Genomic DNA, 27,446 nt, shown 5'->3' on the forward strand with positions numbered 1-27,446 from the left:
AACATCTAATTGTGATTTTGATTTCGATTGCATTCACTACTGTGTAGATCAGTTTGGGGATAATTGACCTCTTTACTGTGTTGTCTTCCAATCCATTAATGTCACGAGACTGTATTGACTTAGGTCTTTGGTTTCTTTCCTTAGTATTTTATGGTGTTCAGCATACACACATTTAATAGTTTGTTAAATTTATGTCTATGTCATACTTTCATTGCTATTTTAAATGGTACTAACTTTTTAATCTCAATTTCTGTTTATTGCTCATGTATAGAAATATAATTAGAGTTTTTATATTTTGAACTTGTATCCTGTGATCTTTCTAACCTCATTTAGTTCCTCGAACCTTTTGTTGAAATGTTCTACATAGATGATCATGCTGTCTGTGGATAGATACCCCCGACCCCGCACACATACACAAACACACACACACACTTTGTAAGCTTTTTATTTCTTTTTCTGGCCTTACTGTACTAGCTTGGACTTCCAGAATAGGAATGGTAGGAAAGACATCTTTGCCTTGTTCCTGATCTTACAGGAAAAACACTGAGTCTTTCATCTTAATTAAAATATTAGTTGTACTGAGGCAGGAGAATCGCCTAAGCCCAGGAGTTGGAGGTTGCTGTGAGCTGTGTGATACCACGGCACTCTACCGAGGGCAATAAAGTGAAACTCTGTCTCTACAAAAAAAAAATATATATATATATATATTAGTTGTAGGTATGTAACAAATGCCCTTTATCAAGTTTAGGAAAGTCCCTTAACTTCCTACTCTACTGAAAAGTATTTTTTTTTAATCATGACTGTATATTAAAGTTTTGTCAAATTTTTCTAAATTGGTTAAGATGATCATCTTGTTTTTCCTTATTCTGTCAATATGATATGGTGAATTACCTTGATTTATTTTCAAATGATGAACCAGCCTTGCATTTATGTGATAAACCTTACTTGATCACACAGATTTTTTATACATTGTTGAATTTGATTTTTTAATATTTTGTCAAGGATTTTTTTTTTTTTGTAGAGACATAGAGTCTCACTGTACCGCCCTCCGGTAGAGTGCCGTGGCATCACACGGCTCACAGCAACCTCTAACTCTTGGGCTTACACGATTCTCTTGCCTCAGCCTCCCAAGCAGCTGGGACTACAGGCGCCCGCCACAACGCCCGGCTAAAACTTGTGTTCATGAGGGGTATTGTCCTGTGGTTTTCTTTTTGTATCTTTTTCTGATTCTTATATCAAAGTGATACTTTTGAATTGGTTTAATTTATTCCCCAAATGCATGGTGGAATTAGCCAGTGAAATATTTGTAATTCTCATCTTTGTCTCTCTGTATATAATATATCCTTTTTGAGTATCTGTAGCTCCCAAAGATTCTATACTCTCATGTAGCTCAAACTCAGCCTTTAGGAATTCATTGAGGACCTTAGCTGAATTTTTTCTTCACCCAATTGTTTCTTTATCCATTGTCTCTTTCTTTCATACTGGATGATAGGTGAGCCTGACTCCTGGAGAAACCCACCTTCCCTTGTATTTTAGAGTACGGCTGCCATGCAAGTGAGCTCTCTTACAGGCTTACTAAAAATGATGATTTTATAGTTTGTTCAGCCTTTTCTTGTTCTCAGGTGCACGTGAGGTTCTTTCTGACTCTTTAACCTGGGCCCAGTAATCCCTGTGTTTATCCCTGATCCACACATTCCAGTGGGCACTATGAACTTGGGAAAAGGACTGAGGGACATCACAGCCATAGTCAAGAGGAGGTGGGGAAAGAGAGTATGACTTGAAAGAGTGAGCAGACATGCAGGGCTTGGTGGAGTTCGTTTCCTCTCTGCCTGATGAGGAAAAGCCGTGAAAGTGTAGTGGTTTTTAACCAGGACCATGTCTGACCTTGTGGGTTCTGTGCCAAGAGCTCCTTTCTTTTTGTTTCTCTCCCTTGAATCAAAGAATCCTTTGGGCTTCTATGTCTTATTCTTGAAACAAGTTTCTAAAGAGTCAGGACCTTCCTTTCCACCGGTACAGTCAGGGGAATAGTCCCCTCTGTGTAGGCCACTGGAGTTGTCACCCTTGAGAAGCTGACCCTGTCACACCCTGTAACTGCCTTTCTCTAAAAGCTTTCAATTCCCCATTGCCCACCACGGTGCTGGTCCTATCAGGCAATCCCAGAGCAGTCCTTCTACCTCCTCTGCCTTCTTTCTCCCAAATCCCACATCTGGCCATACTCACTAGGTGTTCACCCCTTGCTAGGTTCCCTGGGAACTCTGTGGAACCCTGTGCCTTTGCTCACTCTGTTTTCCAGCTGAGGATGTTCTTCCCCACTGTCCTCCTTTCTTTCTCCAAAGACCCACCCTCCCTCCCTGCTGTTGTCCAAATGAAGCTTTCTCCTTTCCCAGGGCACGGTTGGTCACTCAGCCCTCTGTGTTGGCTGCTTCATGAGTGTTTGCCTATTGGCAGTGACATGAGCATCTCCACCAGAACATGTGTCTTTGGAGGTAGGCCATTGGCAGGTGTATAATTGGGTTCAATAGCTATTCATAAAAGAAAGAAATAATGGAAAACCCAAAAATGGTTGTTTCTATTGACAGACAAAGAAATTTAGCCTTTAGAAGAATAAACAAGAATGCATATGGGAGTGAGTAATGGTTTTATTTTATTTACTTTTCATATAAAGAATAATTGAATTTAATATATCAGTGGTTCTCAACCTGTGGGTTGCAACCCTATAGGAACTGTATTAAAGGGCTGCAGCATTAGGAAGGTTGAGAACCACTGAAATATATGGTGGCATATACTGGGGGTGGGTATTTCTAGATGAAACCTCTCCTTATTCTCAAATATTGAGTAATTGAAAAAGGAATTAGAATATCTGCTTGCTGTCCATCTTAGGTCCAAAGTAAAAGCTCATCTATGGAATGAGAAGATGGTCTAGCCCACTTTTCTACCCATGCCTTAAAGAATTCTACAACAGAAAATGAGAACTAGCCCAATTCTCTTTCTTCGTAATACCACTATTAGCTCCAAAAACATTCCTCACACTTCCCTGTCCTTTGTGCTGTAATTGCCTGAAAGTTATGAGTGGCAGCTAAGTGCTTCTTTTTCATCTCTCCCCCCACACCATCCACAATGCCTCTTACCATTTGTTTTGCTGTCTTCACCACTATCACGAACAGTGCCCACTGCGCCCCCTCAGAATGTGCAGACGGAAGCGGTGAATTCCACCACCATCCAGTTCCTGTGGACCCCTCCTCCTCAGCAGTTTATCAACGGCATCAACCAGGGATACAAGGTACATGGGCTCAGTCAAGAGCTCTGAGCATCTATTTCAGTCTGTAGCAACCTTGTGATACAGCCGGGAGGGCACTTGCTCACATTTCTTCAAGAACTAATGGCATCAAGATGTAGCACATCTTGACCTTGGCAGGTTCGCCATTTAGCCCAGGCCTTATCACCAACTCTCTTGGTTCAGACATGCAAATTATTAGATACCAAGAAAATGGTGCATAACTAAGAGAGCAATTTCTTATGAGAAAGGCCATTCATTTGAAGTGACCAGTGGGAGACTTGTCTTGGTGATTGGGGTCAGCATTTGCACAACCCACTTCTTTCCAGAAGGGAGTCCTCTCAGAAGAACATACACTTATAGCAAAGGGCACTGGATTTGGTATTTTTATCAAGTAAGGATATTTATTCTTTCCCCCTTTCTACTAAAGAAACTGAGACCATTTGATTCAGGACACCCACCTGTCTGAGTCAGAGATGGACACAGACAAGTTTCCACCAGCCAACTTTGTTCTTCGTGACCAGAATGTGTCACCTTCATAGATGTCACCTTCAGATGCAATTTCCAATAACATATCTTACCTTTAAATCAACTTCTCCTGGTTAGATTTGGGGGGCCTTCTTCCCTCTTAGTTTTACCTGTAACATATTTACTACTCTTCTTTAATGGCAGATGAAGTCAGGAAAACTCTTTATAGCAAAAGGATCCCATCTAGTTTGCCTGAATACATGGTAATTTCAGGATTCAGAGAGTGTTGTTTCCTCAGACGCACGATTCATTTTTTTCCCCTTTTGGATTCAAACTACTAACACACTTGCTTGTCTGCTAGAAAGGCAGAGGCAGCTAGAAATTTACCCTGACTTTTGTTTCTCCTCAGAGGTGTCTGAAGTCAGAAGCTTTTTTGAAAGAAAATTGTATTGATCAACCATGATGACTTTGCCTTCTTTACTCCTGTGTCAAGTCTTGTTGGCACGACTGCACTGTTCATTTGATGGCTTCCTTGTCAGTTTGATCTACTAAAAATACACATTGTGTCCTGCAGCATGTCCACTTTCAGACCTAATTAATCCTAGAAATGTTTGGTGTCAAAGGAATTAAAACTCACATACACATAATAGTATCAAAACATTAACACAACTTTCCTTAGAATGTGTATTATGTAATTTATTTCTTTAAAATTATAACCAATCTCTTAAAATCCTTTGTGGAAAACTAGTATGATATTAATAATAACTAACATTGTAACTTCTTTCTGCATCAGAGTAGATGCCTATCTGAGAAAATATTTGTATTTATTTCATTATGATGAATCAGTTGCATTAACAGACGGTATCATCTTTATTCCTTAATATTAAAAAACATATGTATTCTATAACATGGTTAAGTAAAGAGAAGGTGAAGGTTTAAGGGAGTGCCCATTATTCCAACAAGTTAAAGTAGGTATTTTATTTATACATGTATGTATAAAATATATGCAGACATGCATGTTTATATGCAATAATCTGTTAAGTATCTTTTTGAACTCAATTTTTTAAAGATGAGATTATAAAATGTAGGATTTATGGACTTCCTTAATTATAACTTTACTTTTTAAAAGATGTATTAATTGTAAAATAAAATTCTGACACAGATGTGAGAGTACACAGATGCAATTAAAAGGGCTCTCTTTTTCAATCTGTTCCATCCCAGCTTCTGGCCTGGCCAGTGGATGTCCCTGAGGCTATCACTGTGGTTACCATTGCCCCAGATTTCCATGGCATCCACCATGGATCTATAACCAACTTGAAGAAGTTTACCGCCTACTTCACCTCCGTTCTTTGCTTCACCACTCCAGGGGATGGGCCTCCAAGCACACCTCAGCTCGTGTGGACCCACGAAGATAGTGAGTACCCTTTCGTGTGTCCCATAAATCAGTTGTCAGAGGCACACACTGTGATTCCAACACTGGGTAAAGGCAGAGACAGAACACAAGGAAGCCTGTGTTCTCAGGATGCTTATGATCTGTTAGCCCCAAGGAGGTAGGTCACTGGAGGGCACTAATCAGGCTTAGTCCATGGAGTGTGGAAGACCACCTTGACTAAGGGAGGAGCTCTGGGGACAAGAGCCTGTGCTAGATAGAGCCTATCCTGATTGTGGCCACTCCTTTGGTTTTGGTGAGCTCATTCTTCACCTAGCTTTTGACTTCCAGTCCCTACTTCCCTAGTCCCCTTACTGCCTCCCAGCAACTCTTCCTGGACCCACCCCATCTTACCCCATCCCTTACTCTGATCCCCTTGACTCATGTTATCTCCTTCTGGTCAGCTTGTCCTGCTCCTTCCCTGTGTACAGGCCAACTGGCACATCTGAAAAACATGAGCTAACAGAGCCATCCTGAGAAAATAATCATAGATGTACCCAGTTTACATACAGAGAAGATTGTTACAGTTGTTTGTACCTGGGAGAGAAAAATAAAAAGCATTCAAATGTTCCAAATAGAGAGGATTTGAAAAAATTATGGAATGACAATAAAATAAAAATTTTGTAGAGATATTTTTTTTTTTTAATTTTTTTTTTTGTAGAGACAGAGTCTCACTGTACCGCCCTCGGGTAGAGTGCCGTGGCGTCACACGGCTCACAGCAACCTCTAACTCTTGGGCTTATGCGATTCTCTTGCCTCAGCCTCCCAAGCAGCTGGGACTACAGGCGCCCGGCACAACGCCCGGCTATTTTTTTGTTGCTGTTTGGCCGGGGCTGGGTTTGAACCCGCCACCCTCGGCATATGGGGCCGGCGCCCTGCTCACTGAGCCACAGGCGCCGCCCTGTAGAGATATTTTAAAAGCCCAAAACTTCGAAGATCCAACATTTTGAGGGAAAATGGTCATAATACAATAAGTGAAAAAAAAATTGTATAAAGCTGTCTGAGATCCAAATGTTATAAAATTCTATGTATATGAACTGAGAAAAAAACCTTGGAATAAATATTGTACGGAATATTTAGAGTCATTATTTCTATGGTATGATAATGGGTATTGTTTACATTTTTGTTTGTATTTTCCTATATTTTCTAATTTCTATCATGAGTACATACTCTATTAGGAGAGCTAAACGGAAGACAATTTTTTTTTAAGTCACCCAGGGCTATAGCTGTCCCTCTTTCTCATGGGGGCCCTGGGTGTGACTCAGACTCTGCTGCTCCTGTCCCTGACCTCTCAGCAATGACACAGAGGTCAAGGCCATCCAAGAAGGTCTTTCCTCTGCCCTCTCCCAGTGTTGGAGCCTTTCTTTTTATTCTCTTTCACAGGGTGAAGAGTCTAACTATGTGGAAGGGTTCCTGGTCGCTATGGGCCCCTTTCTCTCTGCCCACAAACATGTGTGGGTCTCCTTCAACCCAAACTGGCAGCTCCCAACTATGGCCATGGCTTTGACCTCTGACTTTGTATGCTCTCCTGGACCCTGGGCAGCCTGCCTTTCTTTCTCCTTGCCTTGCTGCTGTCTCACCATTGATTTGGGGTCTACAATAAACTGGTGGCTTAGGAAGTACAGGATTCTTAACCCTCTAAGACTACTGACCCTTACCACATCAGATACACATGAAATAAAAAGCAACCTGCTGCTCTGAATAGACCCCAGAAGTACTTCGCATTCTCTGCCCTCTGCTTTTGGTCTAACTGAAGTCTTTACTGAGCTAGTGATAGATCCACATGCAGTTGAGAGAGATAATTCTGAGTTAACCATATACACTTTGCCTAGATACCCCCAAGCTAACATTTGCAAAACTATCTTATAACATCATATATCTTATAACATCATTGTAACTATCTTATAACTATCTTAACCATCAGGATGTGGGCTTAGATGCAATTCACTGATCTGATTCAGATTTCTCCCATTTAATCTATTCTCATTTATGCCTGTGTGTGTAGTTAGTTGTCACACATGTAGGTTTGTGTGTCTGCCGCAATTAAGATCCTAAGTGGTTCTGTGGCCACAAAGATCCTTTGAGTTCCTCCCACATGGCCACACCCACCATCCTCCCTTTCTTCCTTTCTAATCTGCATGCCTTTATTTCTTATCTCTTTTTCTTTCCTTATTTTCAGTTTTTGGAATTCCTAGTACTATGTTGAATAATGCCATTTCTCGAGGTAGGCATTTAGATTTTGCTCTTTACCTTTTGATTGCTATGAGTTTAGTTTGCTCTCCTTTTCTCATTTCTTGAGGTAAGCATTTAGATTATTGACTTGAGGGCTTTCCTCATTCCCAATGTAAGCATTTATGCTATGAATTTCCAATTCAGTGCTGCTTTACCTACATCCCACATCTTTTGGTATGCTGTGCTTTCATCCTCACCCAGTTCTATGTATTTTTATTTCCTTCAACCCATGAATTATTTAGAAGTCTTCTTCTAAATATTCAATGTTCACGTGTCTGGAGATTTTCCTGTTGTCTTCATACTACTGATTTCTGACTTGATTCTACTGTGGTCAGAGAATACACTTCCTATGATTTTAGTTCTTTTAAGGATATAGTCTTGGTGAATGTTCAATGAATACTTTCAAACATGTATATGTCTGCTTTTCAATCATAAATTTTATATCTCATTAGAGAAAACTGAAAATAATATCTTCTAGAATTATCTAACTGAACCCATTTTTTATAGGCAGGAATCCCCTATTTATTTTATTTAGAAGGATATAGCATCTTATAAATATTGACTATCACATTAAAATGGGGTTCAAGTTGGCTTTGGGGTACAGACTTGAGCAGAAAAGTCTGGACTCTCTTGGTTGGTGGGGAGATGCTCACTGAAGTTTTTGATGAGCTGGAGAGCCTCTGCTCTCTGGACTACAGGGCTGCCATTAGCTGCACATCCAGCAGGCCTTCTTTGCCAAAGCTCCAACCAAGTAAAAACTTGTGGGGGGAGGAGGACAGTAAGAGAAACCAATGTAAATTTGAAGCCTAGACATTGGCAGCTGGTTCCAGCAGCGCTAGAGGACAGCACATTTGGGCAGAAATCCAGGAAGCAGAAACACAGAGAATATAAAAAGAGCAAAAAGCTTTCTTTGCTATTCCATTGATTGAAGCAAGAACAAGCCAGTTCAAAAATCCGTCAGAATGTCTTTCTGGAAGCTCACAATTGGGGGAGGATGAGATGGTCTTGACAGCCATTCTATTTTACCATCTTCCATACTAGAAAAGTGAAATTTGTCAGAATGTCTGAGCTTATCTATAAAAAGTCTTTTGAAAGTTTCACCCAGATGAATTTTCCAAGGCTGTTACCATTTTTAAAAAATTGTAAGTTGTGTTAGAAGGCTTTGTCCAAGTACCATCTGAGTAGCATGTATTGGAATTCACCCTAAAAATCTTCTATCTATGTAAAGAATGTGGGCAGTAGCCAGAACAGGGACTCACAAGGGTGAGGCTTCTCTAGGAAGCCCACAAACCCTGTTGTCTCACAGAACAGCCAACACCCTTGACTTCATGCTTTCCTATTTTAAGCTAAAACAATTGAAATGTTTATTCCTAAAAAGATTGCAGTGCTCACCTCTCAGCAGGTACTCTAGAGGAACCTCATGGCACAGAGTGTGTGTTCCCTGCCCCACATGGGGTGGGTGCTCACCTGCTCCCCACGCAGGTGGAGGAAGTTCTCCTCTTACCCATTCTCCTTTCCTCCTTTGTCTACACTTCTGCCTTTGAATCACCCCTTCTCCCTGTCCTGGCTTCCTCCCTGAGTATGTCCCTTACTGTGCTCTTGGACTAGGCACTGAGAGAGGTGGGCATGGGTGACACTGTCAGAGTGGCAGGCCTCTGGGCTGCAGGAGGAGAGCAGAGCAGTTGAGGGAGAGCCGGCTGAGTCTGTCCTTGGAAGTGACCATTTGGCACTGTGCAGTGCCTGGGCTTGAGATCAGGGAGCATTGTCTTTTCCTTTCATTCACCCCTTCCCCAACTTGATCTTCAGCCTCCAAAGTACATCCTTTTCCATCTGACCACACATATACAGCTATAGCTATAGAGAGACTGTGGCAAACTAGGGGCAATCAGTAGGGCTGGGGAGTCACCTGCATCCCTGAGAGCATCACTTTTGGCACACACCCCCTGCAGTCACTTCCAGATTGCCAGGCATCGTCTCTCTGCTCCCATCAGCACACAGGGAGGGCAGTCTGAATGAACCTATTGTAGGACCAGTAAAGGGTTCAAGCCTAGGTAAGCTGTGCATGAAGTATGAGGACAGAGCCATGCTGGACACCCCTGCTGTCCAGCCAGCAGCGGGCTCATCCCCCATCCTATTGTTCTATGTAGCCGACAGGTGATTCATCTGCCAGCAGGACTGACTCTGTGCTCGTGGCCACATGTCCTTAAGCAGATTCCTTCACTGACCTGGGTCTGGGTCTTAGATTTTTAACTCATGTTTTAGACTCTCAGATCTTTTCTTTCACATGGCAGTAATCCAATATTAGAAATGACTTTGCGTTCTCATGATAAGATGCTGCTGCTGCTAACTCATCACAATAATAGCAGCTAATGTTCACTGTGTATTTTCATGGTGCCAGAGACAAGATAATGCTTGCGTGTTTTATCAAATTTTATTGTCACAATTACCTTGAAGAATACTTACCTGGCAGGAGAGATACCATGATCATGAAGGTGGTTTTCCCAGGGTGAGGCTCATTGTACAATTACCTTAAAGAGTTTTTATTTTCCCCAATTCACAGATGAGCAAACTAAGGCTTTGAGAGTTTAACTGCATAACTATCAAATAGAGCAGCCAGGTCTTAAGTGCAGCTCTAACTCCAGCATTCAACCACAACTTTGCTATCTGCCCTCTCACGTTAGCAGGGCTGCTAGGCACAGAAACTCCAGAGAAAGGAGTCCATTTTTGCTGGGCCTTTTTCAGGTCTCTGTCCTGCCCTTCAGGAATCCTTCAGAAGAGTGAGTGGGGGTTAGAGCCTGGAATTCTGGATTAAGTTGGCAGCTGGACCTGGTGTGGACCAGGCTACCTCTGCCCTGGGTCTAGGCTTCCTGCTCGGGCTGCACAAGTTCCTGTGGCCCCCACGCAGGCTGGATACTGGACTGCAAATGCATGTGGAGGGACACTTGGTGTAGTCAATCGCTTTTGAGGATCCAGCCAGCCTGATTGTTCTAATTATATCAGATCAAGGAAATAGAAAATGAGTTGTGTATAAATCTCCTGCCGCCAGTTATTTAAGCGCCCCATGTGGCTGGGATGAAGCTGGGTAATACACGTGATTAAAGCTGGGGATGCCTTTAACACCTTGAGTTCCCTCAAACCTACATTTTACTGACATTTCCTGCAGGTTTTTGTTGGCCCTGGCTCACCACTTCCTTTCCATAGTTAGAATCTTCTATATAAAGTTGATCAAAAGAGAATTGGGCTATTGTGTTAAGAGATGATTTTATTTTTAATTGGTAGAGCCAGGAGCTGTGGGACATCTGAGCTTCACGGAGATTCTGGACACATCTCTCAAGGTCAGCTGGCAGGAGCCGTTGGAGAAAAATGGCATCATTACAGGTAAGTATCCCTGTGTCCTGAAAAAGAAAAAATAAGTTTGCCCTGACAAAAAGAGGTGCATATAGCTTCAGATAAAACTTCTGAGAGAGTGGGCCTGTGTCCACAGCCTTCTTGAAGGAAACTGAAATGTCCTCCTGGCCAAGTGGCAGAATCACAGCACCCAGGACTATTCCCTGAAGAGCCAACCTTCTGCGGGGCATTGCACTGTGAGGACACCAGCCTCAGGGTTTGGAGATTTATTCTGTTTGCGTTATTCTAACTAGCCTCTATAGTTTTTTGGTCAATAAGACCAGTCATTTGACGACATATTTGTGCATATGCATTTATCTCACTTAATTCTTGTAGCAACTGGTAGGGTGAATACTGATATTATGACCACTTTACAGGTGAGGAAACTGAGCCTCACCAGAGAGTACGTGACCGTTACTTCTGTCATCAAGTAGCACCGAATGCCTACTGTGTGCAGGCATTCTTCTCCCGAGCAGCCAGGTTGCACACATGCCAGCATCTCAGCCCTTGTCCCACATCTGTGAGCGGACAGACTTCTCCATATGATTGTGGTGATAAACTTAAAGATGATGACAGGCCTCTGAGGAAGCTCTGAGCATGTGTGGTGGGGACATGGGGCTGAGCAGTGACTGCCCTTGGATAGTAAAGTTCTCTTCTCCTGGCTTAAGGTGTCTCTAAGGAAGGCAACTCACCTTTTGTAGGGCTTTTAATGATTTCATTTTATAGAAGACATTTCTGAAAAATGTTTTGGGTTAAAACTTAATTTAAATCTTAGCTTGAAAAAAAATTATTGGTTTGATAAAACCAGCATAGGCTTTAGCCTCAGATCAAGTTGCAGAGGCCCCTGATCCATAATATTAGTCACTATGGGAGCCTTGGCTTACCTTTCAGACCTTCAGGATTAACTGAGGCATGTTGTATCAAGTGGCTGCTCAGAGCCTGGCCTAGAGGAGCTCAGCCACCAATAGGTGTTCTTGAAATTTCCTTGAAATTCCTGAGATTTCAAGAAAACCACTTAATATTCTTATGGTTTGGTTACTATATAGTGGACACTTGTATGTCAGCCTTTCCCTGTGGCATCTCTTGTCCTATCAAGAGCTTCTACCTAGATATTTTACATGGGCCCTGAGGTTTCAGGCAGCCCCGGCTTCTGAATGAGCTGTCTATCCTCACACTAATGGGTCTGTTTAGAGCTAAGTACGTTGTCACACAGTTGGTGGGTATGTTCCCAGACTGCCTGCAGGAGCTGGTGTCATTCCTTGAGAGACTGATGGTTCTGTGGAGCATCGTGCTCTCCAGAGGCATCTCAGAAGCCTAAGCAGTGCACATACTGTGCAGAGACCAGGAACAGTAGTGGCAGCAGTAGTGACAACCCTGGCACTTCTTATGTGCCAGGCACCTTAGCACAGCAGGTATTTTCTCAATACCACACACGGTATGATAAGCCCCGTCCTGGCAATGCGGAGACTGAGATGTCAGGGCATGGACTGGTGGCCACATCCTCTCCTCTGCACCATCAGTGCACAGGAGCTGGGGTTTGAACTGTGCTCCGAACCCACACTGTAAGCTGCTCATGTGTCCCATCCACAGTTCTCTTACTGTCTCAGGAAGTTTCTTAAAGCACCCTTAGGCCAAAGAAATGCCTGAAATTTCTGTTTATTAAGTAGTTAGGTCCAAACAACTTGAATATTTATGTGCTAACAGTTTAATAGCCATTTTTAAAATAACACACTTTAATTGAAAGAAAAAAATACTTGGCATTTTTTTCTTCAGTAACCACAGTTAGTTCCTAATGGGATATGTGCACCCACTGGGCACTGCTCAGCTTCTCAAACCTTGCAATCAGGTTGCTGCCCTCCACCTTCCTTTTCTGTTACATGTTGGCTTTCAACATGTTGGTACTTGTTTTCTTATCTGGGTAACCACCAAGACCTCTGTTTTTCAAAGATAGGATGTATCCAGAGGTGCGTGTTATGCTCTGCTGTTGAAACTGTAAACTGCCTCAAGCTGGAGCCTCACTTATGTCCAACAACATTGAGTACCCTGTGTTTTCCTGCAAAGCTCCTGGGAGGTCACTGTAGCATCCCGGTGCCCCAGGGCACATCCTGGAACACTGTTGCTACACAGAACTGCTCCTATATGGAACTGTGCCTACATAGAATGCCTTCAGTTTTTCCTGCAGTGTGGCAAAGTAGTGTCAGCCCCATCACTGCTGATCAGTAAAAATACTGTAGTCACTGTACCAACAGATCCCCTTAAAGAATGGAGCACTCAGGTACCATCACATAAGAGCACCTCTACCTTTATCGTTTAAATAAAACAAATTTATGAATCTGGCTCTGCCTTCAAGAAGCTTAGGTTTTAAAAACTCACCTCAAACAATGTAATAGTTTCAGAAATAGGGAAAAGTCACTATTAAGATTGGACATCAAACTCCTGATCTGTTTTGCATTCTTTTCTTTCTTTTTTTTTTTTTTTAATAAGAGCAAGGCTTTATTTACCAGCCTGGAGCTTACGGCATAGAAGAATTCCAAATGGCCACCCTCCCCAACTGGCTTGGTCTTTCCCTTTTTATTGACAGTTAAAAAGTTCCAACCCATAAGTACCCTTCTTATTGGCCAGTTTGAATCAAGCAGGAGATGCTATTCCAGCTCCTTCAGAGCTATAGGATTTCATGGAACTTGGACATTTCCAAGTTCCAGGAATTTAAGTTTACAAATTCCCAAGAGCTGAGTCACCATGGAGAGGACCCTGCAGGTGTATCCTTGTGGTCTCCTTGAAAAGACATGTTCTCCTAGACTTCACCCTTTTTGGGTATCCTGTCTCATTCACCCCTTTTGAGACTTCAATATATTTTAATTTGGGGTCTCAATATCAGCTTGCTTCTGGAGGTGCTGATATTACTTTTTAGTACTTAGATTTTAGGGACTGTGACTCTACTCAGGCCTTAATAGTACCATGGTGGTAGGCTAAGATACATATGAGTTTTTACTTTTCCCTGTGTGACATTCTTCCCCAACTTTTCCCAAAGTTCAAAGTCCAATTAAACAAGTCCCTTGAGGAGTTTCCTCAGGCTTCAGCTGTGCGTTGACCAGCCAGCTCCCAGTATGTGGCTGGAGCGGGGCATGTTGACCATCTTAAAAGTTACCTTTACTTCCCAAGGGGCAGTGAAACCCTCTTCAGCCAGCTGTGATGACTCCAGGTGAGGATTCCTTTCACTTTCGCTGCCATGCATGTGGTCAGGATGATGATATAAAGTCCTTTTTACCTTGGTTTAAGGGGAACCAGGTTCTGATCCTAGACCTAGACTTGGTCTCCTTGATCCTGGAAGTCCTCGAAGGGCATTGCTCCATACAACTAGATTCCTGGGGGTACCATCGATCCTTGTCATGTGTCGAACTGGTAGCAGGTGACACACTGTAGACCGTCGGTTCTCAACCTGTGGGTTATGACCCACAGGAACTGTAATAAAGGGCAGCGGCATTAGGAAGGTTGAGAACCACTGCTGTAGACAGACTGTTTTGACCAGGGCTGCCAGGTGGGAGATGTAGAAGTACCTGCCCAGCAACTTCGTCAAATACTCCTGTCACCACGGTGGCTCCTAGAAGCTGGGGGACTGCTACTTGTCCATCTGGCATCTTTATCCATCCTCCCTCTATTTCCTGGTTCCCCTCTGCTGCCAACCATTCCTTCTTTTCCCAGGAGTAGATAGGTGAGAGCTCCAGAATCCCCGGGATGAGGGGAGCCACTCACAACACCTGGTATGGTTTGGATACAGCCCTTTTTGCCACAGTACTGACCCTACTGTCCCCCTTTAGTGATGGTGGAAGCATCTCCTTGATGTCCATGACAGTGCCTCACTGCCACCTTCCAGGGTCTCCATACTGCCTCTAGCAACTAAAGTATCTCCTGCTGATACTTAATGTCCTTTTCCTGAGAATTTAATAGTCCCTTTTCCTTGTACAATGCCCCATGTACTTGGAGAGTCAGAAAAGCATACTTGGGGTAGGTGTAGATAGTCACACTTTTCCCTTGATCTAGTTTTAAGGCTCGAGTCAAGGCAATTAACTTCAGCCTTCTGAGCTGATGTTCCTTGGGATAGGGGCTTAGTAGCCTCTACAGTTTCCGTTAAGGTGACCACCGCATACCCAGCCCACTGCTCACCTTGTGCCATCATGTGACTGCTTCGATCTATATATAAGTTCCAGTTTGTATCTGTCCAAGGCTGGTCACAAGTCAGGTCTGCTAGAAGATACATTGTCTGTAACTTGCATACAGTCATGCTCAGTCTTTCTTCCACTGACTGGAAGGAGCGTGGCTGGCACTGTTTTGTGTTCTTAGTAGAGAATTGTAAGTTCTGACTATGTACACTAAGTACTAATATGTAAATGATTTACTTGGAGTAGAAGGAATTAAACAAAGGAGGCAGAAGAGGGATATTATTGATGGCAGGAAACCAGTTTAGTTTGATATTGCTTTCAACCATACAAAGGAGGGAAAAACAAACTGAGGGGGATAGAAAAAGCTCAGCAGGAGCCTGTTACAGTAGAACCTCTGTAATTTGACCAACCAAGGGACTATAACGAGTTGGTTATGCAGAGGTTGTCACCATAAGAAACTAGGCCTACTGTACTGACATACATGGGGTGCATGTCCGGTCTATGATAATTAAGTCAACTTAAGGAGGTGGTCAGTGTAGGGAGGTGGTCAATCATGAAGGTTCTACTGTATTTGGAAGAAGAGGGCCTTCCAGCTCAGATCCCTCAGGGACCAGCTCTGTGGGGTGAGTTAGCGCTGTGCTCACTGTCCTTCCAGAAGTGGGGCTGCTGGTGAGAAGGCAGATAGTTTACATTTGCCCAGGGGGCTTTTCAGATCCACAATCTATCCTCTTCTAGAAATGTAGCTGACTCCTTAGTATAAGGTTTTGACACAGAGGACTTCCTTTTTTATAAGCACGCACATTTAGCCTTGCCCTGTCCTTTGTGACCATACTGCACACGTTATTCTTATTTTAAAGCTTAAAGAAAAATCCATGGCATAATCATTTGAGGTGAGCCAGCATTTCACAGCTAAGCAGTGGTTGCCAGTGCTTCTAATTTATGATCATCTGTTTTCACCATCTAATAGAACTTAATGAACTCCTTTTCCTATTTTATTTAAGTAAACACCTATAGTTACAAGCAGTAGCCTATTATTTATTGTGGAACTTGACCTTAGAAACTCTGGCTTTTCTGAGTGGTGTTTAGCTGGGAGCTGCCCTCCTCTGAGGCCTGGGTTTGGAGATGACCATGCTGTCTAGTCAGAGAAGCCTCAGCCAGAGCTTCGGGCAGACTCTCTGCTTTTTCCTCTCAGGGCAGCCACACTGTGCCCCTTCCACTGTGTCTGGCCTTTGCCTTTTTCCACTGCCACTCACACTATACCGCATGTCACCAAAAGCTATGGTAGGTGCCTGCAACTCTGTCTTTGAGAAACTCTGTAGAGGAGAAAGTTCTAAAAGTGGTGAGATCAGATGGTCATTATCTTGCTAGGCAATGTCACCTCCCTGGGGCATCTGCTGTCATTGGGGCTCCCTGGCCCTTGATCAGTTGGCACCCCCCATATAGACATGGATTTCCCATGCAACACACTGGAGGCACCATGAAGCTCAGTCTGTTTCATGTTGAAGGTCGAGTACTTTATAAAGTACAGCAAAAGAAAAACTGTTGTGGGCAGAACTGGCCTCTGAAAACCAATTTCAGGAAATGATGATGTGGCACCACAGCCTTTCAGAGACTTCTGCTAATGCAGCTCACTGCCGTGGAGGGCAGCTGCTGAGAGCTGATGATAGCCTAATTGCCCGGTCATCTATATTGTGCCGCTTTATGGTCTGGAGGTCCAGTGGAAACAGAAATGGTGCTTTCTCAGCCCTGGTCCACGGCGAGCAGCCCCCAATGCCTCCCTTTTAATTCAGGGCCTGGAATGAGAAGCAAGCTCAGAGCAGGGGGCGGGCACATGCCCACGGAGTAAATTGCCCATTGAGCTCTCTTTGTAAATTTCAGTATCTTGCACTCTCCCTTTGTAAACTCTGGTTTATGAGGGCTAGGATGCAGACAGACAGTTTGTGATTGGGTGTGCTGCTCTCTTGTAGAGAATTTACTTCAGATAAACAGAAAATTATTTCTGAAGCTCCTTTGGTCGTTAGTCTCAGTTAGGCAGCCAGGGGGAGCAGGTAGGATGCCAAGCTGCCCGAGCTCCTGACTCTCTTCTCACTCCTCTCACACATGGACACCAGATGAGGTATCCGCTGGCCAGAGCTTCCAGGGTCCACCACACACAACCCCCAAAGCTGTGCATGAACTGGGGGGCATCTTTGCCCACCAAATGGCACAGCACTGGCCACTGTGTACTTGTGAGCATCACGGGCCGTCCTGCATCAGAAGTTCTGGGCCAGTGCCAGTTCTCTGCCAGTGTGTAGCTTGTGCCTTACCTGAGCAGATCAGTCTATTTAGTTGTTCATTTGGTTTGCGTTTGTATCCCAAACACTTAAATCCCAGCAACGCTGTGTTCACTGAATGCTGAATCATTGTGGCTCAGCTACAGGTTAACAGGATGAACAAGATACTGTGTTTTAGTAAATTTTGATAAACAACAGCTTTTAAACACATAAAATTTGGGGTGGCGCCTGTGGCTCAGTGAGTAGGGCGCTGGCCCCATATGCCGAGGGTGGTGGGTTCAAACCCAGCCCCGTCCAAACTGCAACAACAACAAAAAAAAAAATAGCCGGGCGTTGTGGCAGGCGCCTGTCGCCCCAGCTGCTTGGGAGGCTGAGGCAAGAGAATCGCGTAAGCCCAAGAGTTAGAAGTTGCTGTGAGCTGTGTGAGGCCACGGCACTCTACCCGAGGGCGGTACAGTGAGACTCTGTCTCTACAAAAAAAAAAAAAACACATAAAATTTGGGGGCAGACAAAGTTGTAACATTAAACAAAGAAGACTCCTCTTCCTTTACATTCAGAGTAGACCCTGAGTTTCAATTATTTAGAGGTCCATTAGGCATAACCTACCAAGGTCAGGGTTGTTTTCAAGCTTACTCATCACATGGAGAGAGGGTGGTGGAGAAGGAAGCTCCCTGGGAGGTATTGCAGCATCCAGGCAGAGCCTGGGCTCTGGAGCAGGACTATTTGTGGTTCTAGCAAGTTCACGAAGCTATTTGTGCCTTGGTTTCCTCTTTTGTAAAATAGGAATAACAATGGCTCCAACCTCAAAGGTGGATTGTGAGGATTAAATGAATTAATGAGGCTAGATATCAGGGGGAAGATGAGGTGTAGGGAGATTTGCAGATCTGAAGTTAGGGGCCAGAGTGGGGAGCAGGCAGTGGTGGTGGTCAGCTTTCTCTCAGCTCTCTGTGAGTGGGGAAAAAGATACAAGGCCTAAGGAGCATCTGGGAGCCTTTGGTGAGCCACAGGGAGGGTGGTTTAGGGATTCACATGGGCCTGGCCAAGACCCAGGAGTAGGAGAGCTTCATCCACTCACTGACTCAGCTGAGGTAATTTGGGGCACAGACCAGTCGGGATAATTGGGCCTCCCTGTGGTTGCCCTTATTCCTTTGCTATTCCCTCTGTGCTATCCCAGCCTGGGGTCATCACTGCCAGTGCACAGAAGCTGCTGGGCTCACAAGGACTGTGGGACAGCAGGTAGGGAGCGGCTTCTAACATTAATTTTTTTTTTTAATAGTAAAGTCCCAAGATGCTCTCCTCTAAATTCTTATTTACCTGCAAGTGCAACTTTCTAACTTTATTTATTACTTTCATCAGAATGAGAAAGAAGTTTAAGATGTGTCCTCGTGTTGCAGCATCCCTGGGTTTATTGGCTGAAAAGAAGGAAGAGCAAGCATTTTCAGTGGTTTTCCTTTGCCTCTGGACCCAGGAGCCCATTCCATCACCAACTCCCTCTTTAAAAGGCACTTTTAAGCATTCTCTAATCACATAAACTCACCTCTAAGGGGGTTAATTCAGGAGCGAGTTGGGTCTTTCTTCTCTAAACCCCAAATCACGGTGGAATCTGAGGTTGAATAAATTGCGATCATAAGGCCCCACTGCACTGAACAGAGTACAGGAGAATCACATTTGCTGGGAAAACAGGATATTCAAACAGGGGAGGGTAGAGCTCAGAGCAAAACTCACACACTGGGAAAAAGAAACTTTTCCAGGCAAAGCACTTTGCAAAATGGAAGAGTGGTCTATCAACCATTTCATAAAGGAAGAAGAGGAAATGTTTCACAAATTAGTTGCAATCCAAGAGCAAGCCACTGATTTAGGATATTGTATTACGAATATTTCAGCTTATAAAAATGGAAATATTGGTGAAAATGTACCCATAATTTGACAAGAGAAGGTCAAGTCAAGCACAGCAGACTGGCAGTTGTCATCCTTCTTGGGGCCATGAGTCAGGTGTTGAGGTTACCAGAATATCAGACAGGATTGTCCTCATGGAGCTTACTCAGCCAGAAAAGACTAGCCATTGTGGCACGCAGGGGGGCAAATGAGAGTGCCTGGGGGGCACCGAGGGCAGGGCCTCAACTGCGCTTCTTTTTTCAGGGTGCCCTGGGGTCTAACATGCCTTCAGCAGGCTAGCTGAGTTCTCCCTTCTTCCAAATCTGCAAAGATAAGGTGTGGCATCCAGCCTCAGCCCTTGACATTGGGTAGATCCTGAATCATCTCTTGTGTTGTCACTTTCTAGGCTATCAGATTTCCTGGGAGGTGTATGGCAAGAATGACTCTCGTCTCACACACACTCTGAACAGCACAACTCTTGAGTATAAAATCCAAGGCCTGTCATCCCTCACCACCTATACTATCGAGGTGGCTGCTGTGACGTCTATGGGGGCTGGCCTGGTGACCTCCTCCACCATTTCTTCTGGAGTGCCCCCAGGTCAGTAGAATCACTATTATTATTGCCTGTCCCTTAGAGATGTCTGATACTAGAAGCCACTTTTGTGCAGAAGCCATCGAGTTTCTTGAAAAGGGAATGTCAATCTGCTCAAATACTTGAGGGTAACTGTGTGTTGACTCAACTTCAGCCTTTTTTCCAGAGTATTTAATTATGGCTTAAAATCTTTCTGCCACTGTGTAGATCTGTGGAAATGTGCGTACAAGTAAGAGAGAGATTTGGATTCCTCAAAGTGTCAATGTGACCTCAAGGGCTAGACTCTGAACTAGCACTGAAGTTCCCACCCTCCAGAAAAACCTACAGACCAAAAACCACACAAAAGTAAAATGCAAACTGTTTGGGCGGAGAGAGAGACAAACAGGAAGTATTAATATTAAGATGAAGAATAGGAAGCATAAACCTTTATTCACTTAACAAAACAATAAAAGTTTGGGTTTACATTAAGAAAGAGAAGTAGCAAAACATGGGGAGAAAAAAGGTAAAGAGATAAAGGGAGAGGAAAAAGTCTCCGTTGGAAGTGAGGAGAGTGCAGACGGCTGTTTTTGTTGAGTTTCTCTGTGGTTGTAGGCATGAGCCATATCTGTTACCTTGTTTTTTGAAATTCATATTATCTTCCTAAATAAATGTTCAGCACACTCATTTCAGCTTTGAAAAATTGCTACTCAACTCCTTCTCTCCAATTTTAAAGTTTATGTTTAAAGTTAAGGTGTTTTTCCACAGAATTCACAATGTAGATGTGAGAAAACACTGTGGGGCTGTCAGTTCAATTCTTTAACTAAAGTCTCTTGCCATTTAAAAGATGTCAATTTTCTTTCTTTTGGTCTTTGAGAAGAGCATCCTTGCCTCCTTCATAAGGGCTAGAAGGATTCATATGAAACCAGCATTTGTCCCTTAGGGTGCCCCCACATCCAGGTCAGTTTTCATAACCTAATTATTTGGGGGGAAGAGTGACATGCAAGGTCTGAAGAGAATACAAAACTGAATAAAGTATATGCAGTAAAAAAAAAAATCCCTACAGGAAAGCATGTGTTCACTATTGCTATGTCTTTTTGTGGGTGCAACCCGGCAGTCCAGGCTGTGTTCCACTCAGCCCTCAGCTGCCCTCCTGCCCAGCAGAGCCTTCATCTGTCTGTCCACTTGTAGCCTGTGGCCATTGCCTCCCCTCTGAGGCAGGGGCCCTTGGACCGCTTGGCACTCCACTTTGTGCATCTAAGACTTATGAATTTGCCTTCAGACCAAATTCCCAGGGGCTGCTGCTCAGGGGGATGCTTGCTCTAAGGCATTTCCATATTTAAAAAATATATATTTATAAAATAAAATAAGTAAAATAACATGTATTCTTTTTGAAGAAAGAAGTCTTTACAATGGGGGAGAACCACCCTTTGCCACCACAGGTGCAGCTGCAGCTGTGACCCCTCCCTTTTTAAAAAAAGAAAGAAAAAAAGAAATACACTTTGAGTTACAGGAAGATTCATTTTCTTCATTTATTTTACACTAATAGCCAGTTACTATAACACACATTTAAAGTATTTAAAGATAGTTCCCTAAGCACATATTTAAAATATCATTAATAGTTTCAAAACAGTAGGGATTATACAGGCCTGCTTTTTAATTTGTTAAATGTGGCTGTGTATACTCAGTGAAGGTGGCGTTGGAAGCACATCTGTGTGTGAGTTACAGGTTTCCTGGTATGGCTTGGACATTGTCCATCCAGTGCAGGGAATGGGACTCACTGAGCTATCAAAGGCCCCTGTGACCTACACCACCCCTGAAACTGCAATGCAGAGAATTAGAGGAGAAAGTGGGGCCTGGATGTATTGGACAAGCCCCTGATAACCAAGGTGAAGGGAAGCCGTGGGGTTACTGTTGTTTTGTTTGCAGGACAGGTCACCTGTAACTGCTGACTGATCCTAAGATCTAAGTAATGGCTGGAAGCAACATCATATAGTGGTGGTCACTTTGGGGGCTCTTTATTCTGTTTGCTGTACTTAAAGTTTATATCCATTAATGACTGGAGAACCATTTTAAAAATCCAGAGAGCTGAGAAATATAAAGAAAAGAGTCACTTACCCTTCCATTTAAACATTTTCTGCTTCAGAAACATTAAACAAGATGTGGAAAGGACCCTTGAGATCTTAGAGACCCTGCCTGTGCCAACACTGAATTGATCACCAAAGTAGTTTTATTGTCCCTGTGCTTGGGTTTTAAATACTCAAGCACTGGTAAGTTAGGAAATCATTCCTCAGTGCAGTCTGAAAGCTGCACTTGCATTCATTTGCTTCCCCTCCCACCCCCAACCCCCATTTTATCCCATTTATCTTCCTCTAGGATATTTTGCATTGCTTAATAATATAAATGCTCTCCCTTTGAACTCAGCAGTGTTATATTTCAGAGTGGGAGAAGCTCTTTGCAGAGCAGCCTCTACCAAAGGGTCATTAGTCTATGAGTAGGCCTAAGCCCTAGGTACTATCAGATGATGGGAGTTTTTTATTCAGAAGCCACCTTGCACCTTATTTAGTTGCCAGAGCAACTGAATACAGCAGAGTGGGAAGAGTTCTGCACTTTCACCTGAATTTGGTTGTCTTGGAAACTAGACCCAAAAGCCTAAGGCTCAAGCCCTGAACACTTACCTAAGTTGTACTGCCTAGAAGCAAAACTGGGTTTCTACATTCTTCCATCCACCCTTCCAAGGCACATGGTGATTGTGAAAGAGAGCATGGCCTTCAATTCTTTGTGTTGTTTCAGGAATTAGGAAGAATTATGTTCATTCATCCTTGTTTCATGCAACAAGTGTCTATTAATTGCCTGCTATTTACAGACATGAATAAGATGTGATTCCTGCCTTCTGAGTTTGTCTCAGCCTTCTGAGTATCTGGAGAGTTTGTCATCTAGGAGGCCACATTCATGATGTCTCCTAATGGTACCTTGGATGGCATGGAGCCCAAGGGTGGCCCTATTAAAGTAAACCCAGGCTGTGATAATATTCCCGGGGAAAGCTTCACGGTTTTGAAAATAATCCTTGTTTGGTACAGAATCATTTTAAAACTGTTTACCTGCTGACATGTTTGATACCTTTTCTAAGTTGTGACAGAATCTAAATCTCTACCTTTCCTCTCTCATTCATCTCCAGACCTCCCTGGTGCCCCATCAAATCTGGTCATTTCTAACATTAGCCCTCGCTCAGCTACTCTTCAGTTCCGACCGGGCTACGATGGGAAGACGTCCATCTCCAGATGGGTTGTTGAGGGTCAGGTAAGTGTCTCGTGAAAGTGAGAGCTGGCATTTTTGGAGAAAAAGTACAGGCAAGGGCCTGTACTTGAGGCAGATAGACTGATCAACAACTGGAGTGGACGTAAGGGTGAGCAGGGAGGAGGAGACCCAGAGACCGGAGACAACTCCAATGCTGGGACAAGATGTGGAAAGACTAAGGAAAAGCAGACATGCTCCTAGGCCAAAGGAAAAGGGGTCATAAGGATTAAAATTCAAGTCGTACTTCAAAATAGCTACCTAGCATTTGATAGCATAGTTGACTGGGTTTTTTAAATTTCTTTTTTTTTAAATTTATTTTCTTACTATTAAAAATTGTTTTCAGAGACAAGGTGTCCCTCTGTCATCTGGGCTAGACTACAGTAGCATGGTCATAAGCTCACTGTAACCTTGAACTCCTGAGCTCAAATGATCCTCCTGTATCAGCCTCCCAAGTATCTAGGGCTACAGGAGTAAGCCACCACATCATCTAATTTTTTTATTTTTCTTTTTGTAGAGATCAGGGTGTCACTATGTTGCCCATCTTGGTCCTAAACTCCTAATCTTGAGGGATCCTCTATCTCAGCCTTCCAGAGTGTTGGGCTCTTGGGTGTGAACCACCATGCCCAGCCATTTTATAAAAATTCTGTATCACCCTTAGCTATTAGGATTATTTGGAAGAATTTTTCTATCTTAAAATTAATATTCATTTAACAGTATTTTTTAGAGAGATATTATTCTATCTCTATTCTAGGCATGGGGGATATAGCAGTCAACAAAAGCACACACAATTTCTGCTGTAAAGGAAAAAAGTTTTCCCCTGGGAGGAGAGAAGAACCCACTGCTGGGAGAGGGACAGGTCACATCTGGGGGCAGAAAGGAGGCGGGTGGTGGAGGAGAGGCCTACAGGTGGGGGGGATGGAGGAGCCTGGGAGAGCTGGGAGCCCAGCACACAGGCCTTGAGAGGGGAGACTACTGAAAGACTGGCTTCCAGTGTATCAGCAGCAGCCAGAGGGTCAGGGTCTAAGCAGGTCTGACGTGAAGAGAATCACACTGACATTGATGAAAGTGTCACAACCCACCAGCTCCATGTTCTAATAGAAGCAGGAGAAAAAAGATAAAGAGCCAAATTATGAGCAGTAGTAAAGTTCCAAAACAGTTATTGTCTGTAGTAAAATCCTAGTGATTTTCATGACAGTACTTGTACTATATTGTAAGACAATTCTCTCCTGGAAATTGGCCATAAATTAGGGAACCAATCCTGTATACATCTTCAAAAGTTTCATTAAGTGAATATTTCTGGAAATCTATGTAGGATCCTGAAGGTGTGAGCTATCTAGACAAGAATAAAGCAGAAATGATTATTTAGTTAGGAAATATAGTGGTATATATTCCTACCTCACATTGCTTAAAAAAATAAACCCCCAGGCAATGAAGACCAAAATAATAAAAGCAAACTTTTAAAAACACTTTAGTGGAAATATAGGAAAAGAAGCATGATATCTCATGAAAACCAATTTTAAAATCGTTTTTTTTTTTTTTTTAGAGTCTTACTATGTTCCCCTCAGTAGAGTGCTGTGGCATCACAGCTCACAGCAACCTCAAACTCTTGGGCCTCAAACTCTTGGGCTTAAGCGATTCTCTTGCCTCAGCCTTCCAAGTAGCTGGGACTACAAGTGCCCACCACGGTGCTGGGCTATTTTGTTGTTGTTGTTGTCATTGTTGTTTAGCAGACCCAGGCCGGGTTCGAACACACCAGCCCCAGTGCATGTGGCCGGTGCCCTAGCCACTGAGCTACGGGCACCGAGCCCAATTTTAAAATCTTAAAGTCTCTCACAAGAAGGAGATGGGCCCATTCCATGAGGAAGCTCCTGGTTTGGTCTTGGTGTGCCTGACTGTGCCCTGTGGCTGAGCACCATAATGGCAGAGGTGACAGTGCTCACTGCCAGCAGAAGAAATGTGCTACTGGGCTAGGGTAGGTAGGGCACTGAAACAGAAACACCAGCGATGTCTTCATGGCACAACATGCTAGAGCTTTATTTTGTGCTTCAGAGCAGTCCTGGAAATGGGCCACACTTCCACGTTCTGCTGGGACTCCACTAGTCACAGGCTCCAGTGGGAGAATCTGGAAAGTGTGAGTTCTAGTTTGCTCAAGAAGAAATGACAGCACAGTTTCCCATGGTGTACTGGCTTCATGCCTGTGTCCCACAATCTATTTGATTATTGATATATATGTATTTTTAATTTAAAAATTTGTAATTATACCTGAAAGGAGAAAGAATAATATAATCACCCTCCATATACCCATCCCCCAGTTCAGCGATGTTCAAGGTTTTGCCATATGCATCAACCCCCTTTTATTGTTGATGTATTCTGAGGCATATTTCAGACCACATGTCATTTCACCCCCACGTATTTCACATGCATGTCTAAAATAAAAGTACACGCTCCAGTATGGATGAATTTCATAAACTTAAGTTGAGGAAAAGAAGGCAAACTCCTAATTTGAGTATATACTGTATGCCGCCTTTTATAGAAGGTTTTGAAACAGGAAAGTCTAATCTGGTATTAGAATCCTGGTTCCCGGGGGCAGGGGTGGTGGGGCTTGTGGTTATCATTGACTGACCGGATAGGGTACAGCTGGAAGGAAGATTCCAGACTATCAGGATCTGGATTGTGTATGTGTTCATTTTGTGCATAGGTATATGGTCTGTGAACTTGCCTCTATGTCTCACTTCAATGAAAATTTGACATTAAAAAGACAAGATCCCAATGTGCAGAATGCCTTCATCCTGGCCCATGAATCTTGCATTTGTTTATGACATTTTGTTCATCAGAAATTTTTTGGCATTACTTTTCAACTAAAGATACTGTATTGAAATATGAAAAACAAACCCTCCTTTATATTAAAATATAGATATTTTCTCTCATAATGTATCGTTACCCATGCTAAAATTAAGTAAAAAAAAAAATCCCCAAACTTTCCAAAAACATTTTTTTACTGTGATTTGATGAAAGCATTATCCACACAAGGTTCACATTATGCATTTAATTATCATATCTTTTAAATCTTTAAAAAATATTTTAAACCACTTTACTGGGCTATAAATGACATACAATGAACTGCATGTATTTCAGTGGACTGTCTGGTAAGTTTTGACCTACTCGTGCACCCGGGAAGGTATCCCCACAATCTAAATAATGAGCATATCCATCTCCCCAGAAAGTGCCCTGTACCCCTTGGCATCCCTCCCACCAGACCTGCTCATCCCCAAGCACCCTTCCTGTGCTTTGTATTGCTGTACATGAAATCTCTGTTAATGGAAAGGCGAGCCCCCACCTCTACCCCTCCCATTCCCCCCATGCCATTACCTGTGGACAAAACCCAGCCATCTGTCCCATGGAACATGGCACTGCAGATGTACCTGTTCACTTCCTTGTGGCGTCACCTGACTTATTCCTCTCCCCTACATGTCCTGCAAACTAGAAGATCATTGCAAAGGCTATTAGGTTTCATTCCCCACCTCCACCCTCCCTCTCCTCCTTCTTTTTTCCTTCCTTCTTCCTTCCTTCCAGGAGCTTCCTAGATAGTCCTGTACACTTATAGTTGCCACACTCTTAGGGATGCTGACTTGAACAGCACAATTCCTGCATTCTCAATTCCCCCATCAGCTTTTCATCTAATGGTCTCATCTATCCATGATCTTTGCCTGAATTATTTTCTTAGGATATTCAAAATGTTTATTTTATCAATCTTTCCTTATTTCTTAGCTGGAACTCTGAACTAAAGCACTTCCTCTCATCCTTCAGACTGCCTAGTTACCCTAAGATACAGGAAGGCAGAATAAATGCTTAATTCTTTCCCTTTAATTGCCAATTTTCAGAGTGAGGACTTGGTTCCCTAGTTACTTCCAATGTTAAACACATTTTTCTTTCTTTCTTTCTCTCCTTGCCCTGCTATCTCTTTCCCTGAGTATCTGTGAAGGCACAGACATTTGTATATTCCGTGTGTTTCAATCACCTGTAGTCATTATTCTTTTAGAACCCCAAATCAGCCTACCTTTGGCCTGGGCAACCTTTCATGTTCTGGGCCTCTTGGCATATGGACTCAGTCTTTTTTTTTTTTTTTATTAAATCATAGCTGTGTACATTGATATAATCATGGGGCATCATTCACTAGCTTCACAGACCGTTTACCAAGTTTCACATATACCCTTGTAAGATGCGCCGCTGGTGTAATCCCACCAATCCCCCTCCCTCTACTCACCTCCCCCCTTCCTCCCCTCCCTTTCCCCCTTCCCCCTATTCTTAGGTTGTAACTGGGTTATAGCTTTCATGTGAAAACCCTAAATTAGTTTCATAGTAGGGCTGAGTACATTGAGTACTTTTTCTTCCATTCTTGAGATACTTTACTAAGAATATGTTCCAGCTCCATCCATGTAAACATGAAAGAGGTAAAGTCTCCATCTTTCTTTAAGGCTGCATA

The 27,446-nt window shown here is 43.2% G+C and overlaps 1 protein-coding gene across 1 annotated transcript in view; it reads left to right on the forward strand.

The window, feature by feature from the left end:
- The window catches only part of SDK1 (sidekick cell adhesion molecule 1), a 1,108,031-nt gene that overhangs the window by 935,031 nt on the left and 145,554 nt on the right, over positions 1 to 27,446 (forward strand). Inside the window, exons 18-22 of the mRNA XM_053556749.1 lie at positions 3,165 to 3,280; positions 4,964 to 5,156; positions 10,683 to 10,781; positions 19,505 to 19,696; positions 22,845 to 22,966. Of these exons, the coding sequence (XP_053412724.1) occupies positions 3,165 to 3,280; positions 4,964 to 5,156; positions 10,683 to 10,781; positions 19,505 to 19,696; positions 22,845 to 22,966 (722 nt within the window). The remainder of the gene's footprint in view (positions 1 to 3,164; positions 3,281 to 4,963; positions 5,157 to 10,682; positions 10,782 to 19,504; positions 19,697 to 22,844; positions 22,967 to 27,446) is intronic.

Source organism: Nycticebus coucang, chromosome 12 (assembly GCF_027406575.1).
Source record: "Nycticebus coucang isolate mNycCou1 chromosome 12, mNycCou1.pri, whole genome shotgun sequence".
Classification (NCBI taxonomy): domain Eukaryota; kingdom Metazoa; phylum Chordata; class Mammalia; order Primates; family Lorisidae; genus Nycticebus; species Nycticebus coucang.